This window comes from Tamandua tetradactyla, chromosome 14, assembly GCF_023851605.1.
Source record: "Tamandua tetradactyla isolate mTamTet1 chromosome 14, mTamTet1.pri, whole genome shotgun sequence".
In the NCBI taxonomy this organism is placed as follows: Eukaryota; Metazoa; Chordata; class Mammalia; order Pilosa; family Myrmecophagidae; genus Tamandua; species Tamandua tetradactyla.
The window spans coordinates 86,192,563-86,217,648 of NC_135340.1; the positions used below are offsets into that span (position 1 = coordinate 86,192,563).

Genomic DNA, 25,086 nt, shown 5'->3' on the forward strand with positions numbered 1-25,086 from the left:
GGAGGGAGGGAGAGAAAGGGCGCGTTCACGAACACTACAAAGTTACAAATATGGCTCCCCCGTCTCTCGCCTCATCACTGCAAAGAAACGAAGACGCACTTTAAACTCAAGCCGTTCCCAACTCCACTGCAGCCCCCTCCCCACGCGCTCTCCTCGGGGGCCTCGGCCCACATTTATCAGAAACTAAACCGGACTCGCGAAGCCCAAAACTTATTGTGTGTGTGCGTGAGAGAGAGCGAGAGAGGGAGCGAGAGAGGGAGCGAAAGGGAGGGGAGAAGTGGCGGGGGGGGGGGCGGAAAGGGGAATACATTTAAAAAATATAATTCCCCCCCTTTTCGTTGTTAAATCCAGGAGGCAGCCCCTTTCCTCCCCTTCCCTCGTTAATCTTTCCCCCAGAAGGAGTCACGGGAGCAGCGAGCTCAAAGGGTTATTTTCCCTCATTCTCTCCGACCCAAACGCGTGCGCCCGCCGGCCCCCGATGGGTGCACACTCGCACGAACACTCTCGCACCCTCACTCGCACACTCGGACGCGCACAAGCAGGAACACACGCACAGGTAGTCACACACCAAGGGCAGCGGTGGCAGCGGCCGGAACATGCTCCGATGGCATTGCAACCCCCCAACCTTGCAATTCATTTGCATTTAGACCCCGAAACCCACACCTCCCGGGCGACCCTCCTCAAGAAAAAAGTGCCTCCCCCCAACACACACACACAAAGTAGGAGAATGGACCGACAGGGATATTTTTGGCAAATGCTCACATCAGAGGGCGTCCTGTTCCGCAGCTCTAAATGAATCCGTTTGTCCATTTCCATCTCTCGCTCGCTCGCTCGCTCTCTCTCTCTCTCTCTCTCTCTGCAGAGGCTCCCGCGCCGGCGGAATTCAATCAATAAACCCCGAACCCACGGCCGCGCGTTTTAGGACTTTGAAGGCTCAACCAGCTCCGCTCGGTTCTCGAGCCCCCAGCACCCGCCGCGCACACTAACCTGATCACGGTGGAGGCGGGATCTCTGGCCCTACGGACGAGCGGCAGTAGGTTGAGCCAATCTCCGCCGAGGGTCTCCCGGCAACAGCCAATGGCGGCGGCGGCGGCGGGGAGGGGGAAGGGACCAATGCGCGGGCTGCGCAGCCGGCCAGGGAGGCTCAGCCATTTGGTTGTGGTGCTCGAGACGGACCCTTTTAGGTTTCGGGGCGGCTGAGAAGCGCGGCGGCTGCTCCGTGGCTGAGCGAGGGGGGTGGGCGGAATGGCGGGGAAAGGGAAGGCAACCGCCAGGCCTCGCCAGCCCGCCGCCGACTCGGCGTTTGGCCGGGGGCGGGGCCGCAGGTGCGTTATTCGAAGGGGAGGGGCGCGGCCGAAGGAGTAGGGTCGGGGTCTCAGCCGGGCGGAGAGGTCTGCTGGGCCGCTCCCGGCCTGCTAGCTCCGCTCGACGGGATTGCGGAAGGAGACTGGCGGCGCGAGGTCTGGGGACCGTGAGCTGCTGGGCAGGCGGGGGGGTGGGGCGGGGGAAGGTCCCCGGGGGTGGTCAAGGGTGCAGTGGGGGAGGGGCAGACCATTTTCTGGGTCCGGCGGGCAAAGCTGTAGGAGCGTGGTTGCCCCCCACTTCCGCCGCGGCCACCCACCTCGGAGCTCTAGCTCAGCCCAGCTTGCCCTTCCCCTCCGGCCGTAGCCATCGCAGCCCTTCGAATAAATAAGTAAACAAAAGCAAGATACTTCCAGCTTTGGATGACTTACTGCGTAGTGTCGACCCCTCTCCGTAGAGACATTTTCGTTTTGTTGTCCGGTCCGGTCTGCTTGGGAGGGTTAATCACCGAAAGGCACCCAGGATCTTGCTTAGGTAATAAATGAATGAAGATCGTGGATTTGGGATAAGAACTGTTGATAAATGCATACACTATTAAAACGTGGAAAAGGAAGATGCTAATAACTCCTGGATTTCTGGGACAAAGATAATATATGAACTTTATAGACCTAGGTCAAGAAAACGGTGCAGTTTATTCTAATCGTTCACCTGAGTCATTTCGTTCGATTTCGGTTGCCAAGGAGGATGTACTTGGACCACTTTCTCGAGGTTTTTTGGTTTGTTTGATTTGGATTTTTTGGATGACGTTGGTTTTGGGAGACCTTTAAGCCATAATTCCCACTAGGTTACCAACTCTTCATGGCCAGGCCCAGGATCTTGTCGTGTACTTTAGCTCCCTATAGCTGTTAATAAATGGGATTTGATGTTAACTTAAGAATAGATACAAGGGACATCCTCATCTTTAGTATTTCCATCCACACAACTGTTTTGCAGTGTCTCCATTTCTGCACGTCTACATGCTTCCCCACACATCCCAAGGTGATTTTTTTCTTTTTTGATATACTGTGCTTATTTTTCAGGGACTTGGGTTCGAGGGAGAGATAAACCAGTATGTATGTTGCAAAGTTGGAATATTGTTACATAACACCAATACAGTTTCATTCTTGAGCTCTTAAGGTTTAGGAGGAAATAAAAAGTGACAGAATGTAAATAAAATGCACATGTAGAATGCTTAGACTGGGGAAGAAGCTATAGTAACTTTATTATTGTAACCTGATGGATTGCAAACGAAAGGTCCTGAAAGTAAGCATTTTACTCTCTAAATTCTTTCAGATAGAATAATAAGTGGAAATAAAGTAATATTTACAGTTTGAGAAGCTGGAGAATCCAAAATAAAAGTTGAGAGCCATTGTTTCATTCTGTCTGGGTATAAGTGGTATAGAATAATTTATTTAACTTGCTGATTTAGCTGACATCCTGTCATCTTCAATTTTCCTAATCTTATTGAAGGCTGTTTGTCTATTTGGAGTTCATTCCTTTTTAGTGGCGTTGGTTTCTTTTTAAAACATGAGGAAGGGACCCGCAATTACTTCTCTTTACCATTGAATCAGATATTTCTGGATTTGGTATTTAAGGTTGTTTCAAAACGGCTTTGAAAAACTGCATCACAAACATTGAGTAACTATGGTGTGTGGAACCTATGTACACAAGTGCCCTGAAGTTTTATGTTCTCTTTGATGGTAAATACTCATCTTCCATTTAAAATTGTAACCACAGAAGACCACACTGCTTGCAGTGTGATATGAGACAGTGCTTTGCAGAGGAGGAATCCCTGAAAGCTTACCAATCAGATACATAGATGTGCTCTATCCACCTCTTCTAAACAGAAGCAAACAACTCACTTTAGAATTCATGGACTGGAAAAATTGACTTGGAACTGCAAACCATCGGGAAAAAAAAGTGTACATGAACAAATTAAAATGTGGATGAGTCCATCCTTGGAGATGAGTAGTAGAGTTTAGAATTGGAAAAATGCCGTTATCGCTAAATTAAAATATTAAATGTAACATTTTAATAACAGCTGTTGTATTAGTGTTAGAAAATTGAAGGACTGCTTCCCTGGATGTCAGTCCTGTTAAAAATGTCTAACAATTTTTTATCCCATTTTCCAACACACTTTGAAAAGAAAAGATTTCCTCTACTTTCACAAACAGAACTTACTGTTTGTAACTTATTTCCAAGGAAATTTTAATGTGAGTTTAATTTGTAAATAGCGAAAGGATGGTGATGATGATGATAGCCCAACATAAATGTAATCAGTGCCTCTGAATTGCACACTTAAGATAGCTAAAATAGCAAATTTCGTTATATACGTGTGACCACAATAAAAATATAAAAAAATTTTTTTTAATAGAAATAAAGTTAAGGAAAACAGTCATTTGCCCTGTGCTGCATGATCAAATATCAGAAAGTGTCTGCTCTTAGTATTCCTTATTTTACAGGGTTTCTTAAATACATCTTAATGCATATTATAGTAGTAAATAAATGCTCTGAATGGCTCTGCATATCAAAAGATACAGTAAGAGAAGAAAGGAAAGTGGTAATAACGCCTAAATTTCTGGGACAAAGAAATGGGCTTTACAGACCTTGTTCAATTTGGGTAGCCAAGGAGGCTCTACTTGGCTCAGTTTCTCCTAGTTTTTTTGGTTTGCTTGATTTGGGTTTTTTGAATGATACTAGTTTTAAGAGCCCATAAAGCCTTAAGTCCCACTGGGTTATCCCACTGGAATCTTGGCTAATTTTGATATGGAATGCAAACAGATTGAGTTCCTAGCTGCTGAGTGATTCTACAAAAGGAGTTAGCTTATGAAAAGTACGAATCTGTAAACTGTGGGACTGGGTTTGCTTCACACTGAGAAGAATAAATGAGATATAGTTTAAAGTGTTGCACCTCATGGAAAAAAGATAGTCTTCAAGTAGGGAAAGGTATCTTCTTGCCTTCCCGACAGTTTTCCAATAAATACTCCATACAAATGAGCGGCCTGTTATACTTCACAACGAAGTATGAGGAATAGATGTCTTAGGAAAGGTATCTCTAGAAATGTGTTAGAAAGTACTGTTTTATATATATCCACATCATTGCTGCTACCATTTTAGCTCATTTGCCCTTGTTTGGTCTGTAAAGATGGAGACCCTCAGGTTAGCATCCTTTTTATGAGTCAAGGCAATGCTTTCCCAGTTCAACTTTTTGTTCTCAAGGTTGAATCACATACTGGAACCCGGCCATAGTACTCTTTCACCTATGTAGTAGTTCTGCTTGGACCCCAAGCAGATATGGAAAGACTCCAGATTAGTTATGTTCTCTTTTGTCTTTCTATATAAATAACTTTTAGAAATGTAGATTATTTTTTGAAATCCATGGTAACAAATGTGAAGTCTCCTGCATTTTGATTTGAAAAGCAAAGGAATATTGAGGCCCTGGATCTAAAGAGTTTACTATTCTTATTTTACTTTAGCTTAGTAAAGCATTAGATGATATTTTAAAAAAATACTTGAATAACGACCCTATCAAGAAGTTGGTCATGGAGAAAGAGCACTGTTAAATGAAAACAGTCATTATGTTGTATGTGATTTTTTTTTTTTGCATGTGGTTTTTAAAATAAATTAATAGTAGGTATCTCAAAAGCAGCTTAAAGATGGTTTATTTTGAAAAAGCTATTAAACCTACAGGTTTGTTAGATTACTAGAAATTTTGTGAAAGTTTCTTAAATATGTTTATTAAGCATAATTTGAGAGTAGCAATAAGAGGAAAATTTGTTCACTATTCCCCAGAAAGAAGACCAGAGCTGTAAGTCTTATTTTTACTATTAAATTTGATTATAAAAACCAAATAATGGAATGAGAAGCCATAGAAAAAGGCTGACTAAAAGCAATACAGGTTGAAAATTAGAAATGCATTCATTTAGTGTTTGCTAATTTATTTTAATCCATCTGGGGTTGAAGTTTGCCTCTATGAAGAAAACTACTAAAATCTATTAAGATACAGAGTAGAGCACAAAATTTCTAAGAACTTTTAATATATTTATCATTTGCAAGTGGTATTTCTAATTATTAGAATAGAAAATTGTCTTCTCATATTATCTACTTGGTAATGACAGTTATTATTTGTACCTGTAAGTAATGAACTCTTTTTAAAATGTATATTCTGCAGCTCCTCTTGAATTAGAAATCAATTTAATGCAGTCTGAGAAATTAGTAAAATTTTAAAATGTATTTCTAATTGAAATAGTGGGTCCTTTCAGAACAGTAGTATATACTTCTACCCTACACTTCTATGGAAATTCTGAATCCTAGCAAAGTGTGTACAAAAATTTTGAGTTAATTTGAGCATGACCGAATGAACTGGCCATGTTAGGTGCTTGAGGACCTCTTCAACAGGGAAACAAATGTTTCACTCTTGCTGGACTGATGTTTTGATCGAAAAATGCAAGTGAAATCATTTTATATCTGTCTAGTATGTGAAAATTATACCATTTCCACCTATATATTCAAAGACAACAGAAGTATGGCAAACACTTTTCACTGGGCGGGATCAGTTTATTATGGCTATGTTTATGTGGAGAAACAGTGCCGTAGAGAAGGTAAAATAGGCAAATTCAGAATGTAAGTGTGCAAATATGTGTTAACAAGCATGTTGATCACAGCATCATAACACTTTTTATAATAGAGAAAAAAGGAAGGGAGAGTAGTCATATGCCCAGGAAAAAAAGTATGAAAGGTTATACGCCAAAATGTTAAAAAAAGGGGCGGGGAGGGGAGGGAGTGAGTAGGAGTTGAAGGAGATGTCTCTGTTGGTGATAGTTTTTTTCTTTTTCTTTTTGCTTGTCTATATTATGTTTTTCAGTTAAAATTTAATTTTTTAAATAAGCAAAACTGAGTTATCTTAATGGAAATATAGCTGATATTTTGGATACATGTGCTAGTCAGAAATCTTGGTTACAGACAACAGAAGCATACACTGACCAACACAAGTTGAAAACAATTTCTTTTGAGACTATCACAGATCCAAAGAAGAATGAGGTCCAAAAAATGGGGAAACTAGGCTGCCTCAAACACAGCCAAGATGATGCTTCAGGAAGAGTTTGCAGAAGACCCCCAGCCTCCAAAAGTCATCTCTGCGCTGTGGATTCTGGGCTCTATCATTGTTGCAAATGATCTTCCAGGATTCTGCATTTTTACAGAATTCCCTCAAGGTTCAAAACCCTGACTAGGAGCATTTACAGATGCCACCTCTATTAGGGAAAAAGATTATCTGCCCTCCTCAACCCTCCTTAGCTTCCTCAGTGGGATGAGTGACCCTGCCTCCTACCTATTTTAGGATTCTGCCCACATAAAGAGTGCTCTAATCCTTCGTAACCACAAACAGAAATCCACTTAACAATACTATGAAGGTGGTGTGCTGGTTTAAAAAGATGTATGTACCCTAGAAAAGCCATGTTTTAATCCTAATCTGTTCTAATCCCTATTTCATATTGCATGTTTGAAACTAATTAGATCATCTCCCTGGAGATGTGATTTAATCAAGAAAGGTTGTTAAACTGGATTGAGGCGTGTCTCCACCCATTTGTGTGAGACTTGATTAGTTTCTGAAGTCCTATAAAAGAGGAAACATTTTGGAGAATGAGAGATTCAGAGAGAGCAGAGCAGAACAACATAGTCACGAGAAGCAGAGTCCACCAGCCAGTGACCTTTGGAGATGAAGAAGGAAAATGTCTCCTGGGGAGCTTCATGAAACAGGAAGCCAGGAAAATAAGCTAGCAGATGATGCTGTGTTCGCCATGTGCCCTTCCAGATGAGAGAGGAACCCTGGCCATGTTCATCATGTGCCTTTCCAGATGAGAGAGAAACTGACTGTGTTCGCCATGTGCCTTCTCACTTGAGAGACAAACCCTGAACTTCATCGGACTTCTTGAACCAAGTTATCTTTCTCTGGATGCCTTAGATTGGACATTTCTATAGACTGTTTTAACTGGGGCATTTTCTTGGCCTGAAAACTGTAAACTAGCGACTTATTAAATTCCCCTTTTTAAAAGCCATTCTGTTTCTGGTATATTGCATTCTAGCAGTTAGCAAACTAGAACAGTTGATTTCCTAGCTTAGATCCAAATTATCCCCAGCCTAGCTCCTCTCCTGTTCCTTACTACTTACCAAGAATAGATTGCCTCACCTATGTTTAATATCAACCTAAAGCAGGGTTAATATCTTTCATACTTATTGTTTTGGAAAGGGCTTTTTTAAAGAAAATTATGTTATTGTTGATGTCAATAACGTATTTTACAGAGCAGAGCTAGTGATAAGACTTTGAGAGGGGGATCCCAAGTAGAGATGAATAAGGTTAAATTAGAAATAATTTAGTCCTAAGGGGTAAGATAAAGATAATAATCTACATTTTATATTTCATGACTGAACGCAGAGATCTTTAGATACCAAGTGATAGAAGATCTTGAGTATTGATGGATTACTGTTAATGGATTTCTGCCTGCTACTCTGAGCACATGTTCAGGATCAAGGGCAGAACTAAGATGAAGGGTATGAGATTTGTAGAATAAGCTTACTGGAAGTAGGCAAGCAGTCACAGGCTAAGTAAAGGTTCATAGCAGGATGCGCTCACTTTAAGCACAATTTTAAACATAAAATGCTGATGGTGAAAGAAATACAAAAACTACAAACACATCAAAGAGGCCCATATTTCTAGGAACAAAGAGGAAGGTCATAAAGAATCTTCTTAAGGAAAGCATGGTAATACTGGGATATTGTCCTCTTTCCTCTTGACCCCCATCATTTCAGGTCAATTAGCTTAGATTGCTTTTCAGGTGGAAAAAGCAAATGATACCCTTGCAAAGATACTGAATAATGTTGTAGGAGTTCAACTGTTCCTAATTTTATTTTTACTACCATTAAAGCATGGTTTAACTGTTACGTGAATGGAAGTTCCTTATAAATGGCAATAACTTCTTTCTAGAGAAGCAGTAGTAAAGATTCTATTAATGGATGCACATAATTCTCTTTCTGATCAAGTGTTTTATTTTAGAATTTAACTTTTTCTCAAATGATTTAATGCAAATTGTGATAGACTGCTAATTGCTCAACAAAATCCATTTCCTCTTTTTCCTGGATATAAAGCTTGACTGTGCTTCCTAGATGCTCTTGCAGTTAGTTGGGGCCCCACGAATGAGGTCTAACCAGTGAAATGTGAGTGGAAGTAATGTTTGCCACTTAAAGGCCTGAAGTCTCCAGTGCATGCTAAGATGGAGGTGACACGGTGACCTGAGAAGCCATGTATGCATGAGGGTAGAACCTCCCTCATCCTGGGTCCCTAAGAAGAACTGTTCCACCAACCTGTTCATTTGTGCATCAAGAAATAAACTGACCAAGATAGAAACTTTTATTATAATGTCGTTACATATGTGAGTCCATTTGTTACTGCAGTTTAGCCCATACTAACTAATACACTAATAGTTTTTTTCTTAGTTTTATTTTCATTTATTATCTTGTATACCAACTTTAATTTTTAAATAGTTATGCTATATTTGTAATACATTTTTGAATTACATGTTCCTAGAAGGCATCATAAAAAAGAGATGAAAAATACTGTATTAAATAACTTCTTAAAGAAAAAGAAAAGATGGCTACAAGTAAGTCTATAGAAGATAAACAGAAATATATATCATTCCCCCATAGTGCTGGCTCATAGTAGGTGTAAAATAAATCTCTGTGATCTCTTATCAATAAATTGAGCTCCAGACTCTCCTTCATATGCCCATTGGACATTCCCAAACAGTTATCCTGTAGGAACATCCACGTAACATTTCCAAAACTGAAATCATCCTCCCTGCCAGTCTTTGCCTACCCTCCCTCCACCAAACTACCATCATCTTGATGCTTGTTTTTATTTACGGCACATTGGAATTATCCTGTTGACTCCTTTTCTATTTTGCTAGCTGCTGGAATGCAATGTACCAGAAACAGAATGGCTTTTAAAAGGTGAAATTTATTAAGTTGCAAGTTTACAGTTCTAAGGCTTTGAAAATGTCCCAATTAAAGCAAATCTATAAAAACATCCAAATTAAGGCACCAACAAGCAGTTACCTTCACTCAGGAAAGGCTGATGAAGTTCAGGGTTTCTCAACTGGTAAGGCACATGGCGAACATAGCAACATCTACTAGCCTTCTCTCCAGGCTTCTTGTTTCATGAAGTTCCCCCAGGGGTCTTTACTTTCTCTAAAGGTCTCTGGCTCCGTGGGCTTTTGTGGTTCTTGTGGCTGTGCTCATGGCTCTTGTCATTCTGAAGCTTTCTCCAAAATGCTTCCTCTTCTAAAGGATTCCAGTAAACTAATCAAGACCCACCTGGGGAATGACTGGAATTACATCTCCCTCAAATTAATACCCACAATTGGGAGAGCTACATCTCTGTGGAGATAATCTAATCAAGAATCCAATTTAAAATGCTGGACAGGGATTAAGACAAGTTTTCTCCCACAAGATTGGATCTGAATTAAAATGTGGCTTTTCTAGGGTACATAATCCTTTCAAATCAGCATAGCTCCCATAGACGAATTGTTGCCTCATCCTCTAAATTTTATTTCCCAAATATCTTTTCTTCTACTCCACTTTTACCACGCGAATCCAAGAGTGCTTGCACTAGCTCTACTTTCTCTCATGCCTTAATTGATCCCTTATCCCAGTTCCCAGGTTTCTGGTTTTCAGACGATTAACATTTCAAAAAAGTGTTTTAAGGCCTCACATAGAATTGCCAACTTGTAATTTTGCCAGATAAAAACATTCTTAAATCTCCTATCTGTCATTTATTTTTCAATAGACTGTTTTGAAAATGGTCATGTAGAGAAGACCCAACCTCAGGATGTAGGGTAGTCCTTCACATTAAATAAATTTAATGTTGTGAAAACTCACTACATTCTGCTAGTTTTTCTCCTCTGGTAGTTGTAAACTCTTTTATGGACCAGTCCTAGTCCTGATGTCCTTTCATGGCCAGTTGAATCATTTCCAAAGGAGAGTTCCAGTGACAGTGCAACTCCAACCAATCAACAGCCTTTCTGGCTTCATGTGTATTCCTGAGAATACTCCTCCACTTGGCATTTCAGCTTCCTCAAAGAGACCCCCACAGTATTCTTTCAGCTTTATTTCTAATTTTCAGGCAAATTAGATCCTCTGCTATTCTCTTTTCTTTTCTGTGTTTGACTTTACAATTCTTCTGTTTTGCACATCCTTTCCTTTTTTTTCTACACCAGTCAAAATCCTACCCAAAATTTAAGACCAAATTTGATGCCAGTGCCTCCTTGACACATTTTATGATCCATTCTACCCACCCAAAGAAATAACATCTTTCCTTTCCTTGAACTTTCATTGCACTATAAAGGGTAACAAATGGCCACTTTAACTTCCACATAGTTTATTTATTTACCCCTCCTACAAAATTATAATTCCTTGAAGATAAGAACAATGTTTGAGCAATTTTTGTTAACTTTCCATTGTTTAAACATTAAATATTCCATATTTATTTAATGACTACATAGATGCTCGGAACATAGTAGGCGCTCTTCTTTTAAAAGTCCCTTTGAAACATTTAAAAACTTTAATCTTTAATGTTAAGTAAACATCAACAGGGGTGTTTGCTAAGTATCTTCTTTATTCTTTCATGCATGAGGGAAACAAAAATAAATTCTGGTTTCTATGACCATACCACAAGCTTTTCTACTATAAAAGTTTTATTTTAAGCTCCTACCCAGAAATTGTCTTCCTTTTATTTTAGGCTCCTACCCAGGAACTGAATTGTCTTGAAAGGCAATTTGTAGAGGAAATGGGAATTACAGAGCTCCTTAACTCTAATTTTGTCTCTTTGCCAGCTTAAGTTAAGGTATGCAACTTCTATTCCTTTAGGTTTTACATTTATCAGAAAGCAAGAAGAAATGGAATGACAAAACTCATGTATTTCACTTTTATTTAACAATTAAAGGAAATCTGACCACTTTCACTTCCTCGTTCTATTTTTGGCCTTAAAAATCTATTTTTTGTAATGAGTTTATTGATATGAAAATCAATATGTAAACTACTTTATCTGTGTTCCAATTATATGAAAGCTTATCAAAGATTAGATTGACTATATTTTATCAAGCTTTAAAATATTTTATGGAAGACATGAAAATAAAAGACAGAACCCTATAAAAATATAGGACATTCAATCTGAAGTGAGAATTTGAATGAGAGCATTTGGTAAAAGGCTCTTCATGTTTGGCCTTGCACTACAGCTGGAGATGAGAAAAACATACTGGTTTCTTAAATTCAGTCCTTTTAACAAATAAATCAGTTCTGGCTATGATTGGCCAGTTGGCATTGGACTTACCATCCTGCTGTAAACAACTACAAAAAAGCTAGACATATTATATAAAACAAAAATTTGCAGACACTGGACAGCAACCAAAGCAAGATTGTTATCCTTCAGAAAAGGGAAATATATGAGATAAGACTCACATTTATCCCAGCACAGGAATATAGAACCCAAGCAGAAAGCAGAGTATCTGTAAGCAGCAGAGGAAACAAATTGATTTAAGGGCTGCTAACATGGCTGAGTTTGGAAAGTAGGGCCCCTTAGAAGAGGTAGCTACAGAAAAGGAGCCCTCCAAAATTTAAAAGTCCTCTGTAGGTGTTGTTAAGATGTGTTTTGCAGGGAAAGACTCCAGGATGCCTAGGACTGTTGCTGGGAGGCTGAGGGCTGAACGGAGATTTCAGAAGTTGCACATTAATGGGGAAACATGAGAGGTTAGGCACAGGGAGAATGACAAAAACTTCATAAACCCAAGAAAGCCCACATCCAAGGATTAAAAATTATGGCCTAGTAGCACTACCCAAAAGGAGTAAGGTCTAAACTTAGACACTTGCTCCCAGAACAAGATTCAACATTCAGAAGAAGGTAATGTAATCTAGTTTCTTTACTGTATTAACCACCATAACCCACATACACCAAAATTACTGGACATGCAAAAAAAAATTTTTTTAATGATCATTCACCATGACATAAAACTGAAAAAGAGATGATTCAGATAATGGAATTATCAGGCAAGGAGTTCAAAATAACCATAATATTAATATGTTAAAGAATTGAGATGAAAAGAGAGAATACTTCAACAGGATTTGAATATATGAAAAAGAATCAAATGGTCATTATAGAAATGCAAGATGCAATATTTGAATTTCAGAACTGTTTGAATTATTTCAGTACTAATCTAAAATCAAAGTTAGTAATAGAGAATTTTTAAATTGAAGTACAGAATGAAAAAAGAGTAGGAGAGAGAGCAAACTATGAGAGAGATGAGGGGCACAAAGGGTACAACAGGCATGTAATTGGAGTCTCGAAAGGAAGGGAAAGAAAGTGTAGGACATAAGCGATATTTGAAGAAATAATGGCTGAGAATTTTCCAAATCTAATGAAGGATAAAGCTCACAGATTCAAGAAGCCTTACAAACCACAAGCAAGATAATATGAAGAAAACCACACTTAAGCACATCATTGTCAAACTTCTGTAAACCTAAGATAAAGAGAAAATCTTAAAAGCAGCCAGACAACATGGGACAGAAATCCCAGAGGAGCTGGGACCTGGCATCAAGGAATTGAAAAAACCTTCTTGATCAAGAGGGAGAAATGAGAGAAAATAAAGCGTCATTGACTGAGAGATTTCAAACAGAGTCAAGAGGTTATCCTGGAGTTTACTCTTACACATTACATAGATATCTCTTTTCAGTTTATGGTGTATTTGAGTGGCTAAAGGGAAGTTCCTGAAACTGTAGAGCTGTGTTACGGTAGACTTGTTTCTCAGACAGTTGTTTGAAGAGAGAACATTTATGTTGTGATAGTGTGATTTGAAAACCTTGTGTCTGATGCTCCTTTTATCTAGGGTATGGACAGATGAGTAAAAAATATGCAAAGAAAATAATAGGGAGAACAAAGGTTAAAATAAATTGAGTAGATTGAAATACTAGTGGTCAATGAGAAGAACGGGTAAGGGGTATGGTATGTATGAGTTTCTCCTTTGTTCTTTATTTTGCTGGAATGATGCAAATATTCAAAAACATGATCATGGTGATGAATACACAACTATGTGATGATATTGTGAGCCATTGATTGTACACCATGTATGGAATGTTTTTATGTCAAGAATGTTTGTATGTTAAATTTTTACAATAAAAATATTAAAAAAGAAAAAAGCAGCCAGAGAAAAAAAGATACATATTTTCAGGGGAACAACAATAAGGATGATGGTTGATTTCTTAACAAAATTTATAGAAGATGGAATACCATGGGATGACATCTTTAAAATGGTGAAAGAAAAAAAAAAAATCCTGCCAATGTGAAATTCTATACCAAAAAGAAAAACAAGACTTCATATATGAAAGTGAAGAAAAAAAAGAAACCAAACAAATAACAGCTGGTAGCTTTCATCCCCTGCAGACTAACTTAATAAGAAATCCTAAGGAATTCAGTGAGTTTGAAGGAGAATGAAATCAGATCATCACAATGGGTAAATATAAAAGACAACTGAAAAAAAAAAAAAAACGACTAGTGACTATTAAAGCAACAATCAACCTGGATAGGGAATAAAATGCATACAAGCAGTAAAAAAAGTCGGTAGGGTTAAATAGAGATAAATTTTTGTAAGGTACTTTCATTATTTGTAGCATACAGATACACAATAATAAGTTAAAAATACGTATTTTAATTTCCAGAATTAACTGCTAAAAGTCTGATAGTAGAAGGAAAAACAAAACTGGTAATAGAATAATAAAAACTTGATTAATAAAAAGAATGCATGCACACCAATGTTCATTGTGACATTATGCAGAATTGCCAAAAGATGGAAACAACCCGAGTGTCCAAGAACCAATGAATGGATGAATAAGATGTGGTGTATTCATACAGTGAAATATTATCCAGCCATAAAAAGGAATGAAGTTAGGGCGGTACGACAGTGGTTCAGTGCCAGAATTCTCGCCTGCTATGCCGGAGACCCAGGTTTGATTCCTGGTGCCTGCCCATGTTAAAAAAAAAAGGAAATGAAATTCTGATACATGTGACTACCTGGATGAACCTTGAAGCCATCATGTTGGTAAAATAAGCCAGACACAAAAGGACAGATATTGTATGACCTTACTGATATGAAATAATTATGATAAGCAAAACCATAAATCAAAATCTGGTGTATAGATTACCAGGGGATAGGGTAAAGTTTTGGTAATGAGTGGTGGTGATGGTAGCACAACTTTGTGAATTTAATTAACAGCAGTGAATTATATATGTGAATGTGGTTAAAAGGCAAAATTTTAGGTTGTATTATGTTACTAGAATAAAATGTTTTTAAAAAACATAGAGCTGTACAAACAGTGGGCTCTTGTAAATGGTGTACTATATTTAATAATATGATTATAAAAATAGTCTTTCATGAATTGTAACAAACATACCACATTAATGCAAGGTGTTAATAATAGGGTGGTAAATGGGAACTCTCCTTTATGCATGATTTTTCTGTAAATCTACACAACCTCTCTAATAAAAAAAATGAAAAAAGAATGCATGAAATGTGAAAGAAAATGAATGGATGGGAAAAATAAATAAAATAGCAATATTTTATTTTGCTATTTTATTTCTTAATTCTCTATAATTATAGTACATGTAAATGAACTAAACATTCAATGTAAAAACAGATCATTAGAAGATTAAAAAAAATACACCTAATCATACGCTGCTTACAAGAGAAACACTAAAATATTAAAACAATAAATTTGGTGTAAAAAAATGGATCAAATATGTCATGCAAACTAACCTAAGAAAACGTATATTACTATATTAAAAGACAAAATAAACTTTGAGGCAAGAAGTATTGCTCAAAATAAAGAGTGAAGTTCTATGCCAATAAAAGGATCAATTCAACAGAAAGCAACAACTGTGCTAAAATTGGATGCACCTTAGAACATAGCTCCAAAATACTTTAAGCAGCCATTGACAGAATAAAAGAAGAGACAAATCCACATTCATATTTGTAGATTTCAAATCAGCTTTTCCAATAAATTAAATATATAAAACAATCAGACCATAAAATGAAAATAGTTAAGCACTATCAACCAATTTTACCTAATTAGTATTTATAGAATATTATACCCCAAAAGTGCAGAATACACAGTCTCTTTGAGTGCACATGTAACATTTATCAAATAAAACATAAGTCCAAAAACCAAGTCGCAAGAAATTGCAGAGGATTAAAATGATAGAGCATATGGTTTGATAAGCATAAAATTATAACTCAAAAACAGAAATGTGTCTTAAAAATCTCAAAATATTTAGAGATTAAGGGACAAAATTCAAAATACTCCATGGGTCAAATAAGTAATTAGAATGGAAATCATAAAATACCTTGTGCTGACTGATAATGAAAATACAACATATCAAAACTTGTGAGAAAATAAATAAAAACAAAAAAAAGAAAAAGAAAAAAAACTTGTGAGATGCAGCTAAAGCAGTATTTAGAAATAAATTTATAAATCTAAATGCATATATTAGAAAAGAACAGTTGAAAAATCATTGATCTATTCTTCTAGTGCAAGAAGTTAGAAAAAGTACATTAAATAAAACCCAAAGCAAGCAGAAAGGAGAGCATAATAAAAATAAGAGCAAAAATCAATAAAATGGAATATAGAATTATAATAGAATATACTAACAAAGCCCAAAATTGTGGAGTTTTTTGAAAGAAATTAATAAAATTGAAAAACTATTGTTGGGGATTGAATCATGTCCCCACAAAAGGCATGTTTAAGTCCCAACCCCTGGTCCTGTGAGTGAAACCATTTGTTAATAGGAGCTTTGAAGACGTTCTTAGTTATGGTGTGCCCAAACTAAATGAGGCTGGACCTTAATCCATTATGGCTGAAGTCCTTATAAGCAAAGAAAATTAAGCACAGAAAGCAAAGCCACAGGGAGCAGCCAGATGCTGCAAGTCAATGAAATCTAGGAGAGAAAGGAGAAGATCCATGGCTATGTGAAAGAAAAGTCAAGGACCAAAACTCATTGGCAGCCAGCCCAAGAATGCCAAAGTCTTTTGGGAGAAAGCGTTGCCTTGCTGATACCTTGATTTGGACTTTTCCTAGCCTAAAAACTGTGAGCCTAAAAATTCCCACTGTTTAAGCCAATCCATTATATGGCTTTTGTCTTAACAGCCTGGAAACTAAAACACCTACCAAGACTGAATAAGAAAATAGTGAACATAAATATCAATATCAAGAATGAGAAAAGGGAGATAAGTAGATATTCTAAAAACATTTAAAAAATAAATGATATGTAAGACTTTATGACAACAAATTTGAATATTTAGATGAATGGATGAATTTCCTTGAAAAGCAGTTTACCAAAACAGAATCAAGAAGAAATAGGAAATCTGAATCGTCTTATATCATTACATAAATTGAGACTCTAATAACAAACCTTTTTTAAAAACTAAACTCAAAGGGCAAATAGTTTCACTAATGACTACTATCAGATCTTTAACAAAGAAAAGTAACCAATTTTACAAAGTTTTTTCAGTAAAGAGAGGAAAGGGAATATTTACGAATGCATTGTATGAGGTCAGCATATCAAAACCTAACAAGAAGTTACAAGAAATAAAAATTACATAGCTTTCAAGAATGTAGGAAAAATAATCCTAAACAAAATTTAGCAAAAGGGATTTCTTCCAGGTTGGCAAGGGTAATTTAACATTGCAAAATCAATCGTTGTAATTTGCTACAATCATAGAGTAAAGGAGAAATTCCATATCATCATCCCAATAGATTCAGTAAAGGCATTTGAAGAAGTGAACATTCATTCATAATTACGACAAATGTTAGTTTATAAAATAAACTGGAGATGGAAAGGGGATTCCTTAATCTAATAAAGGGCATCTAAGAAAATCCTACTGCTAGCATCATATTTAGTGGTAAAATATTAAATGATATTCCCCTAAGATCAGGGAAAAGACAAAGTTATTCTTGTCACCACTTCTATTCAACATTGGATTGGAAGTTGTAGCCAGTGAGATAAAATAAATAAATGTTATTCAGATTCAAAAGGATGAAATAAAAGCTGTCTTCACAAGCCATGCCCTTTGGTCCTCATTTAATATTCCTGGGTGGGAGCATTTTGATTGTTTCCATGAGGATGTGACCCACCCAATTGTGGGTGGTAACTTTTGATTAGATGATTTCCACGGAGGTGTGTGTCCACCCACTGAAGGTGGAGTTGCTTGCTGGAATGCTTTAAAAGAGGAAACATTTTGGAGAGACTCCCTTTTTGGTAGAGCCACAAGAAAGCCACCAGATCGCCGCCACGTTCACCACGTGCCCTTCCAGCTGAGAGAGAGAAGTTGAATGTGTTGGCCTTCTTGAACCGAGGTATCTTTCCCTGGATGCCTTTGATTGGACATTTCTATAGACTTGTTTTAATTGGCCATTTTCTCTGTCTTAGAACTGTGAACTACCAACTCATTAAATTTCCCTTTTAAAAGCAAAAAAAAACAACAACAAAAAAGCTGTCTTCACTTGCAAGCAACATGATTATTTACATAAAAAATCTTAATCTACGAAAAACACTAGAACTGAAAAATGAATTTAAGAACATTGCAGATTCAAGGTCAATATACAAAAATTCAATTGTATTTCTAAATGCTAGCACAAACAATTGGATTTCAAGGAATTCTATTTACAATAGCATCCAAAAACATAAAATATTGGGAATAAATTTTATTAAGGATTTGTAAGATTTTTACACTGAAAACTATTTTAAAATGTGAAAAAAAATTATCAAAGACCCTAATAAATGGAGATATATAATGTGCATGAAATAGTAAACTTGATGTTAAGGTAATAATTTCCTCCAATTTGATGGGAACATTTCTTTTCTTATAAATCAACAAGTTAAGACTAAGATTTAAATGGAAATTCAAAGTCCACAGTGAAAACAATCTTGAAAAAGAAGAACAAATTTGTGAATTTTACAAATTACAATTCTGTAGAAATCAAGTACAATTAAATATTGGCATATCAATAGACTATAGATCAATGAAACAATAGAAAGTCCAAAAATAAATCCACACATATATCTTTGTGGATCTTTCATAAAAGATCTAGGCCATTCATGAGGTAGTGAAGATCTTTTTCAGCAAATGGTGTTGTCACAAATGGATATCTCTGTATGGAAAAAAATAACCTTGATTGCTACATCACAGCATACACAAAAATTAACTTGAGGTGGATCATAGACCTAAACATGAATTCCAAACTTTAAAGAAAATGAAGAAGAATGTCTTCATGAATTTGGAGTAGGCAGATATTTCTTAGATGGACACAAGAAACAAGTGTGTAACATTTAAATTAAAAACTCATAAATTGAACTTCATAAAAAGTAGAGATATTTGCTCATCAACACCATTAGAAAAATAAATATAAATAAAATATAAATTAATAAAAAGGCAAATCACAGTGTGATTGGAAATACTCTCAATATATATAGTAAGAGGACCTGAATGTAGAATATGTGGAGAACTCCTACAAATCAATAAGACAAAGAAAAGTAACTTTATAAATGGACAAAAAACTCAAGCAGACATTTGACAAAAGATGTATGTATGGCCAATAAGCCCATACAAGTTGCTCTACATCATTAATCATCAGGACGTGCTATTTAAAAACATAATGAGATCTTAAGTTGTACCGTTTAGCATAACTTAACATTTGCAGGAGTGACCCTTTTCCTCATTCCCTAACTACTTCCATTCCGAAACTATTCAATCCTAAAGCCATTATGTTGGGCAAAGCAAGGTAGGAGCTACATGATGAGGCTTTGGTGAGGCTGAGGCAGCCATTGTTAGGTTCTGGTGTCAACTAGGCCAAGTCATAATACCCAGTTGTCTGGTAAGGCAGGCACTGGCCTGACCATTGCTGCAAGGATATATCATGGCTGTCTGATAAACTGGAAAGCTAGTGTATCAAATCATCAGTCGATTTATTGCTTCTTGTGGCTGTTTACATCTGGATCAACTAAGGCATGTCTCCCACAATGAAATAATCCAATCAGTTGAAGGCTTTTAAGGGAAAAGAGAGACTCTTTCACTGCTTCTTTAGACAACAAGAAGTGGAGTTTGTCCAGACCCTTCATTGGAGCTGCCAGTTTTACAGCTTGCCTTATGGATTTGGTCTCTTTCATTTCCTCGGTGACATGAGACATCTTTATAAATCTCATATTTGCAGGTCTCTCCTGTTGGTTCTGTTTCTATAGAGAACCCTGACTAACCCACATGGTGAGTTAGAACAGTGTATCAGAGTCTGAGCTGGGAGAGGAAGGCATCCACACAGTGAAAAGTCCTGGCATGGGTGTCAGAGCCTAAATAGGGTAAGAGGGACATTCCCATAAGAGTGGGGGAGGCTGAGCCCAGAACAGGGTATTGGAGCCCAAGCAGGTTAAAGAGAACATCCATGTGGAAAACAGCTTGGCATAGGCAGAACCCTAGCAGGGTGAGGGGGACACCAGGTCAGGGGAGTGGGCCAGCATGGCATATTACAGGGCAAGATGAGTGTCCCAATAGGGGATAGGCCAGTGTGAGATGTCAGAGCCTGACTAGGGAGAGCAGAAAGAGTCTATACTTGAGGTAGCCCAACATGAGGAGTTAGAGCCCGAGCCAGATGAGAAAGGTGTCCATAAAGATGGCCCAGCATGAGGAGTCAAAGCCTAAGTAGTATAAAGAAGGTGTCCACTTGGAGAGAAGGTCCAATGCAGAATTTCAGAGCTAGAGCAGGGTCTGGAGTGTGACCTGGTAGAGGGGTAATCTGTAGTGGAGTAGCGAAGAAATGAGTATGGTGAAGAATGCAATCACTATGGGGAGGGGATGGCCTTGGACATGGGAGATTGGACACATTCAAAGTATTTATCAAATAAACTAGTTTAATAAGGATAACACATGCCAAAGGAAGGAGCTACAAATATATAAAGTGAACCCTATCATGCTGAATTGGAATTGGAAATACGGATGTAAAATCATGGTTTCCAATACACATAAATGGTATAAAAATAGCATAGATATAAATGTATGTGTGTTTAATGTATGTGTGTTTCATCCATGTATTCCCTAGGTCTGTCCTGAGAGAGGCACTGGGAGCAGTGATATTCCAATAACAAAGAGCACACCAAGTTTTTAGAATCTTGGGTTCTAAAAACCATTGTCCACAAAAAGCTGATTCCAGGACTTTTTGTGGACAATAAAAAAAAGTCCACAAAAAAAAGTACTAGGTGATCCTGTATAGTCTTGCGGACACCCCTTAGTTCATTGTAGATGTAGTCAGCTACAGATGCAATCATCTGCTGATGATTTAATCAACCAGCCTTGAAATATCCTTGCAGCAATGGTTAGGCCAGTGCCTGCCTGACAACCGGGCATGATCATTTGCCCAAGTTGACACCAGAACCTAACCAACACAGTCCAGTGACTCCTTGTCAACTTGGCAGCTATACACATCACCTTGAAATATACTTAATTCCCAAATAGATAACAATAACAGACATGATCCTTGCCTACTATATAGAAAACCATAAAGAGTGTTGTGGGATCTGTATAAATGGAACCACTGCCAATCTGGACTAAAAGGCTCAGCAAATGGGCAAAGTGAAGGTAAAATGTCTTCAGAGGTAAACCATGGAAACTATGGTCCCAAGTACTTGGAGAGGGTGAGTTTGCCTAGAAGGCAGAGGGTGCGCCTTCCACCTCCTTGCAGTGGAAGAGTTGTGCTGCCTCAGGCCTTGGAGAGGGTGGAGCACATTCCTTGGGGATTGGGGAGAGCCTGGCTGCCACCTCATTGTTTTGGAGGAGTTGAGCATGTGCCTGGGAGAGGGTGGAGAGCCCAGATGTGACCCCAATGCTTGGAGAGGGTGGAGCTGAGAAAAAGATGGTCTCTTCAGTGTCTCCCAAGGTTGTATTCAGAGAGACGTGAGCCACTTTGTAGGCCCTTGGAAAGGGTGGGACGGCGGCTTTCTAAAGCCCTGAAGATAAATGACTTCTAAGACTTTGGAATCTAATGGACTTTGCCCTGCAGATTTTTAAAGACTGCTTGGGTCTGCTGACCCATGTATTCCTTCCAGTTTCTCCCTATGGAAGTGGAATATCTGTCCTATGACTGTTCCTCTTTGTATGTTGGCAGCAAATAACTTATTCTCAGTTTTACAGGTCCAGAGTCAGAGGAGATTTTGACTTAGGACAGAGGATGCCTGTAGATCACTTGATGAGATTTTGTACTGTTTCTGACTTTGTATTGTATTTATATTGTTACTGAAACAGTTTAGGACTTTCTGATATTGTTAAGGAATGAATGTGTTTTGCATTTGGAAAGAACATATCTTTTGGGGGTCCAAAGGGTGGACTGTGCTAGTTTTCTGGCTTGTGCCAGAAAAGCCAAGTTCTTTAATCCTCATTCAGTACTTCTGGATGGAAACTTTTTTATTGTGTCCATGGAGATATGACCCACCCAATTGTGGGTGGTAACTTTTGATTGGATAGTTTCCATGGAGATGTATATCCACCCATTCAAGGTAGGGTTGCTTACTGGAGCCCTTTAATCAGGAACCATTTTGGAAAAAGCTGTAGAGCCATGAGAGCCACCAGCATCAACAGAGCAACAGCACAGGCAGAGCACCAGGGAAGCCATTGAAGAAGCCTAGAGAGCAAGATAGCAGATACCACCATATGCCTGTCCAGCTGAGAGAGAAACCCTGAATGTCATTGTTCTTCTTGAACCAAGATATCTTTGCCTTTGATTGGACATTTTTGTAGCCTTGCTTTAATATGGACATTTTCACAGCCTTAGAACTATAAACTTGCAACTTAACAAATTCCCCTCCCCCGCTTTTTTACATGGGTAGGCACTGGGAATTGAACCTGGACCATGGCAGACAAATTCCCTTTTTAAAAGCCATTCCATTTCTGGTTTATTGCATTCCAGCAGCTTACTAACTAGAACACTTGGCTATGGGAGAAATAGCACCATAGAGTGGATGCTGATTCAGAGCATACACAACCTCCTGGAGAACATTGCGGCAGCCCTGCAAGGTATTACCACCTCATTGGCACTGTAATTGAATCTTAAAAAGGCTATTCCACTACTCTGTCAAACCAGCGCTCTCTGGATGTTGGAGAACATGGTAAGACCACAGAATTCCATGAGTATGTGCCCATTCCTGACTGTCATTTGCTGTGAAGTGGGTCTCTTGATCAGAATCAATGCTGTGTGGAATACCATGATGGTGGATAAAGGCATTCTGTATGTCCACATATGGTAGTTTTTGCAGAAGCATTGCGTGCAAAGAATGCAGATCCATATCTAGAGTATGTGTCTATTCCAGTTAGAACCAATTGCTGCCCCTTCTATGATGGCAATGGTCCAGTGTAATCACCCTTACACCAGATAGCAGGCTGATCACCTCAGGGAATGGCGCCATATTGGCAATTGAGTGTGGGTCTCTGCTGGCAGATTAGGCACCCAGCAGTGGCCATGGCCAGGTCGGCCTTGGTGAGTGGAAGTCCATGTTGTTGAGCCCATGCATAACCTCCATCCTTGTTACCATGCCCACTTTGTTTATGAGCCAATTGGGCAATGGTGGGAGTGGCTAAGGAAAGAGGATGACTTATATCCACGGGATGGGTCAACATACCCACTTCATTATTAAAACCGTCCTCTGCTGATGTCACCCTCTGGTGAGCATTCACATGGGACACAAGTATCTTCAAGTTCTTTGCCCACTCAGAAAGGTCTATCCACATACCTCTTCCCCAGATCTCTTTATCATCAATTTTCCAATCATGCTCCTTCTAAGTCCCTGACCATCCAGCCAAACCATTAGCAACAGCCCATTGGCCAGTATACAAATGCACCTCTGGCCAGTTCTCCTTCCAAGCTAAATGAATAACCAGGTGTACTGCTTGAAGTTCCACCTACTGGGAGGGTTTCCCCTCACCACTGTCTTTTAAGAACAGAATGGGGTTGTAGTGCTGCAGCTGTCCACTTTAGGGTGGCCTCCTCTGAGGAGACTGGAGGTCTGGAAGCTCTTTCCTCAGGGCAGTCCATTACAGATCAATCTAGCACAGGCTCAACAGATTCCAGGGATCCTGTTTCCCCATCTCCATCATTATCAAGCCATACATCACCATCCCACATTTCAGGATCCCATTCTTTTCTAATCAAAGATTTTACTTTAACAGCAGATACCCTGTAAGGTTGAGATTTTAGTTCACATTGTCAATCTGCTAGTCATGCAATGAAGTTTTGCGTCTGGTTTTCAGAGATATCAAGTCTGCTACCGCAGGAAATAAGATTTTCTTTCAGGGCACACATGAAAACTTTAAACATCATTCATAGGGCATGGAAGTTTCAAATTTGAAGGCTTCAGCTCATCCCTTTCCCTCATGACTGTATCCAGCATATCTAACAACAACCAGCCAACATCATTATACCTCTTAATTCCACAACATTCCATAAAGCTGTCAAGCACATTATCATCCAGAGTGTTGCCTCATATAAGCACACAATTAGCAGAACTAATGGTGATATTTTAAGTATTTCTTTTGCCAACTCACCCACGGACTGTTTATTCCATTTTGATTATTGGAAACAGTCATTACTGCTTCTGAATCTAGAGTAGAAAACCAATTGTAAAAACCCATTTTTAAGATTCTTTTTCTTAAGAACCACTTCTGGTACCAAGCTGTGTGTGTCAGGCTTTTCTAGAGAAACAGAACCAACAGGAGAGATCTGTAAATATGAGATTTATAAAGTTGTCTCAAGCAACCGTGGGAAAGGAAGAGTCCAAAATCCATAGGCCAGGCTGTGAGGCTGGCAGATCTGACCAAGGGTCTGGACAAACTCCAAGGGAGGAGCTCACTGGCTGAAGAAGCAATGAAAGAGTCTTCCTCTGTAGAAGCCTTCAAAATGATTGGATTATCTCATTGTTAGGAACTCTGAAAGAATGTAGTGATGGATTTTACTACATAAATATGTTAAAATAAATAATAAAATAAAAATTAAATGCAACAGGAAATTGAGCGGAAATTTATAAAAGCATCTTATTTGGGTAGGGAGTTCCAGGAAGGTGGTGGAATAGGATAGGTGGAATTCACCCCTGCTCCAAGAAACAGCTAAAGAAGAGATGGAAAGGTGACTGAGATGGTGATTCCAGGGTATAAGTGACCTGGAAGGGTCTTCTAAACCATTTAGGGAGGCTCTGGTTGCAAAAGCTGAAGAATTGAGATGCAGAGAATATGAGAATGGCCAGCTAGTGCAAATAGCCTAACGCATCCCATTCCAAATGGAAATCCAGAGCCCTCAGAAATGCACAAACAGGGAGATGGAGACTATGAAGTTAGCCAAGCCACGTTCCTGGAACATGCTACCCTCATGTGTGCAGCCCTGTGAGCCGTGACTCACCCCACATCCCACACACCTGAACTCAGTCACCTATCCCCCTCTCCAACACACCCTGTGCTCCAAGCACCCCTGACCTGACCTATGCACGTGAGTACCTGCCCCTCACCCCCACCCCAAGTGTGCACACATCTGCTCCAGCCTAACTCACCTCTCCTGCACAAGCACACAGTCTCGCCCCACCCTTGCTTGCACCCACCCACGCCCAGCCCCTGGACACCTACCAAC

General features: G+C 38.7%; 1 protein-coding gene, 1 long non-coding RNA gene and 1 pseudogene across 2 annotated transcripts in view; 2 read left to right on the forward strand and 1 right to left on the reverse strand.

The window, feature by feature from the left end:
• ANP32A (acidic nuclear phosphoprotein 32 family member A) overlaps nucleotides 1–981 on the reverse strand; it is a 43,419-nt gene extending 42,438 nt beyond the window's left edge. The window contains exon 1 of the mRNA XM_077128343.1: nucleotides 763–981. Coding sequence (XP_076984458.1) covers nucleotides 763–816 — 54 coding nt within the window. The 5' untranslated portion in view covers nucleotides 817–981. The remainder of the gene's footprint in view (nucleotides 1–762) is intronic.
• The window catches only part of LOC143656319 (uncharacterized), a 60,326-nt gene that overhangs the window by 1,808 nt on the left and 33,432 nt on the right, over nucleotides 1–25,086 (forward strand). The window lies entirely within an intron of this gene.
• LOC143656554 (OCIA domain-containing protein 1 pseudogene) overlaps nucleotides 1,246–25,086 on the forward strand; it is a 40,949-nt pseudogene continuing 17,108 nt past the window's right edge.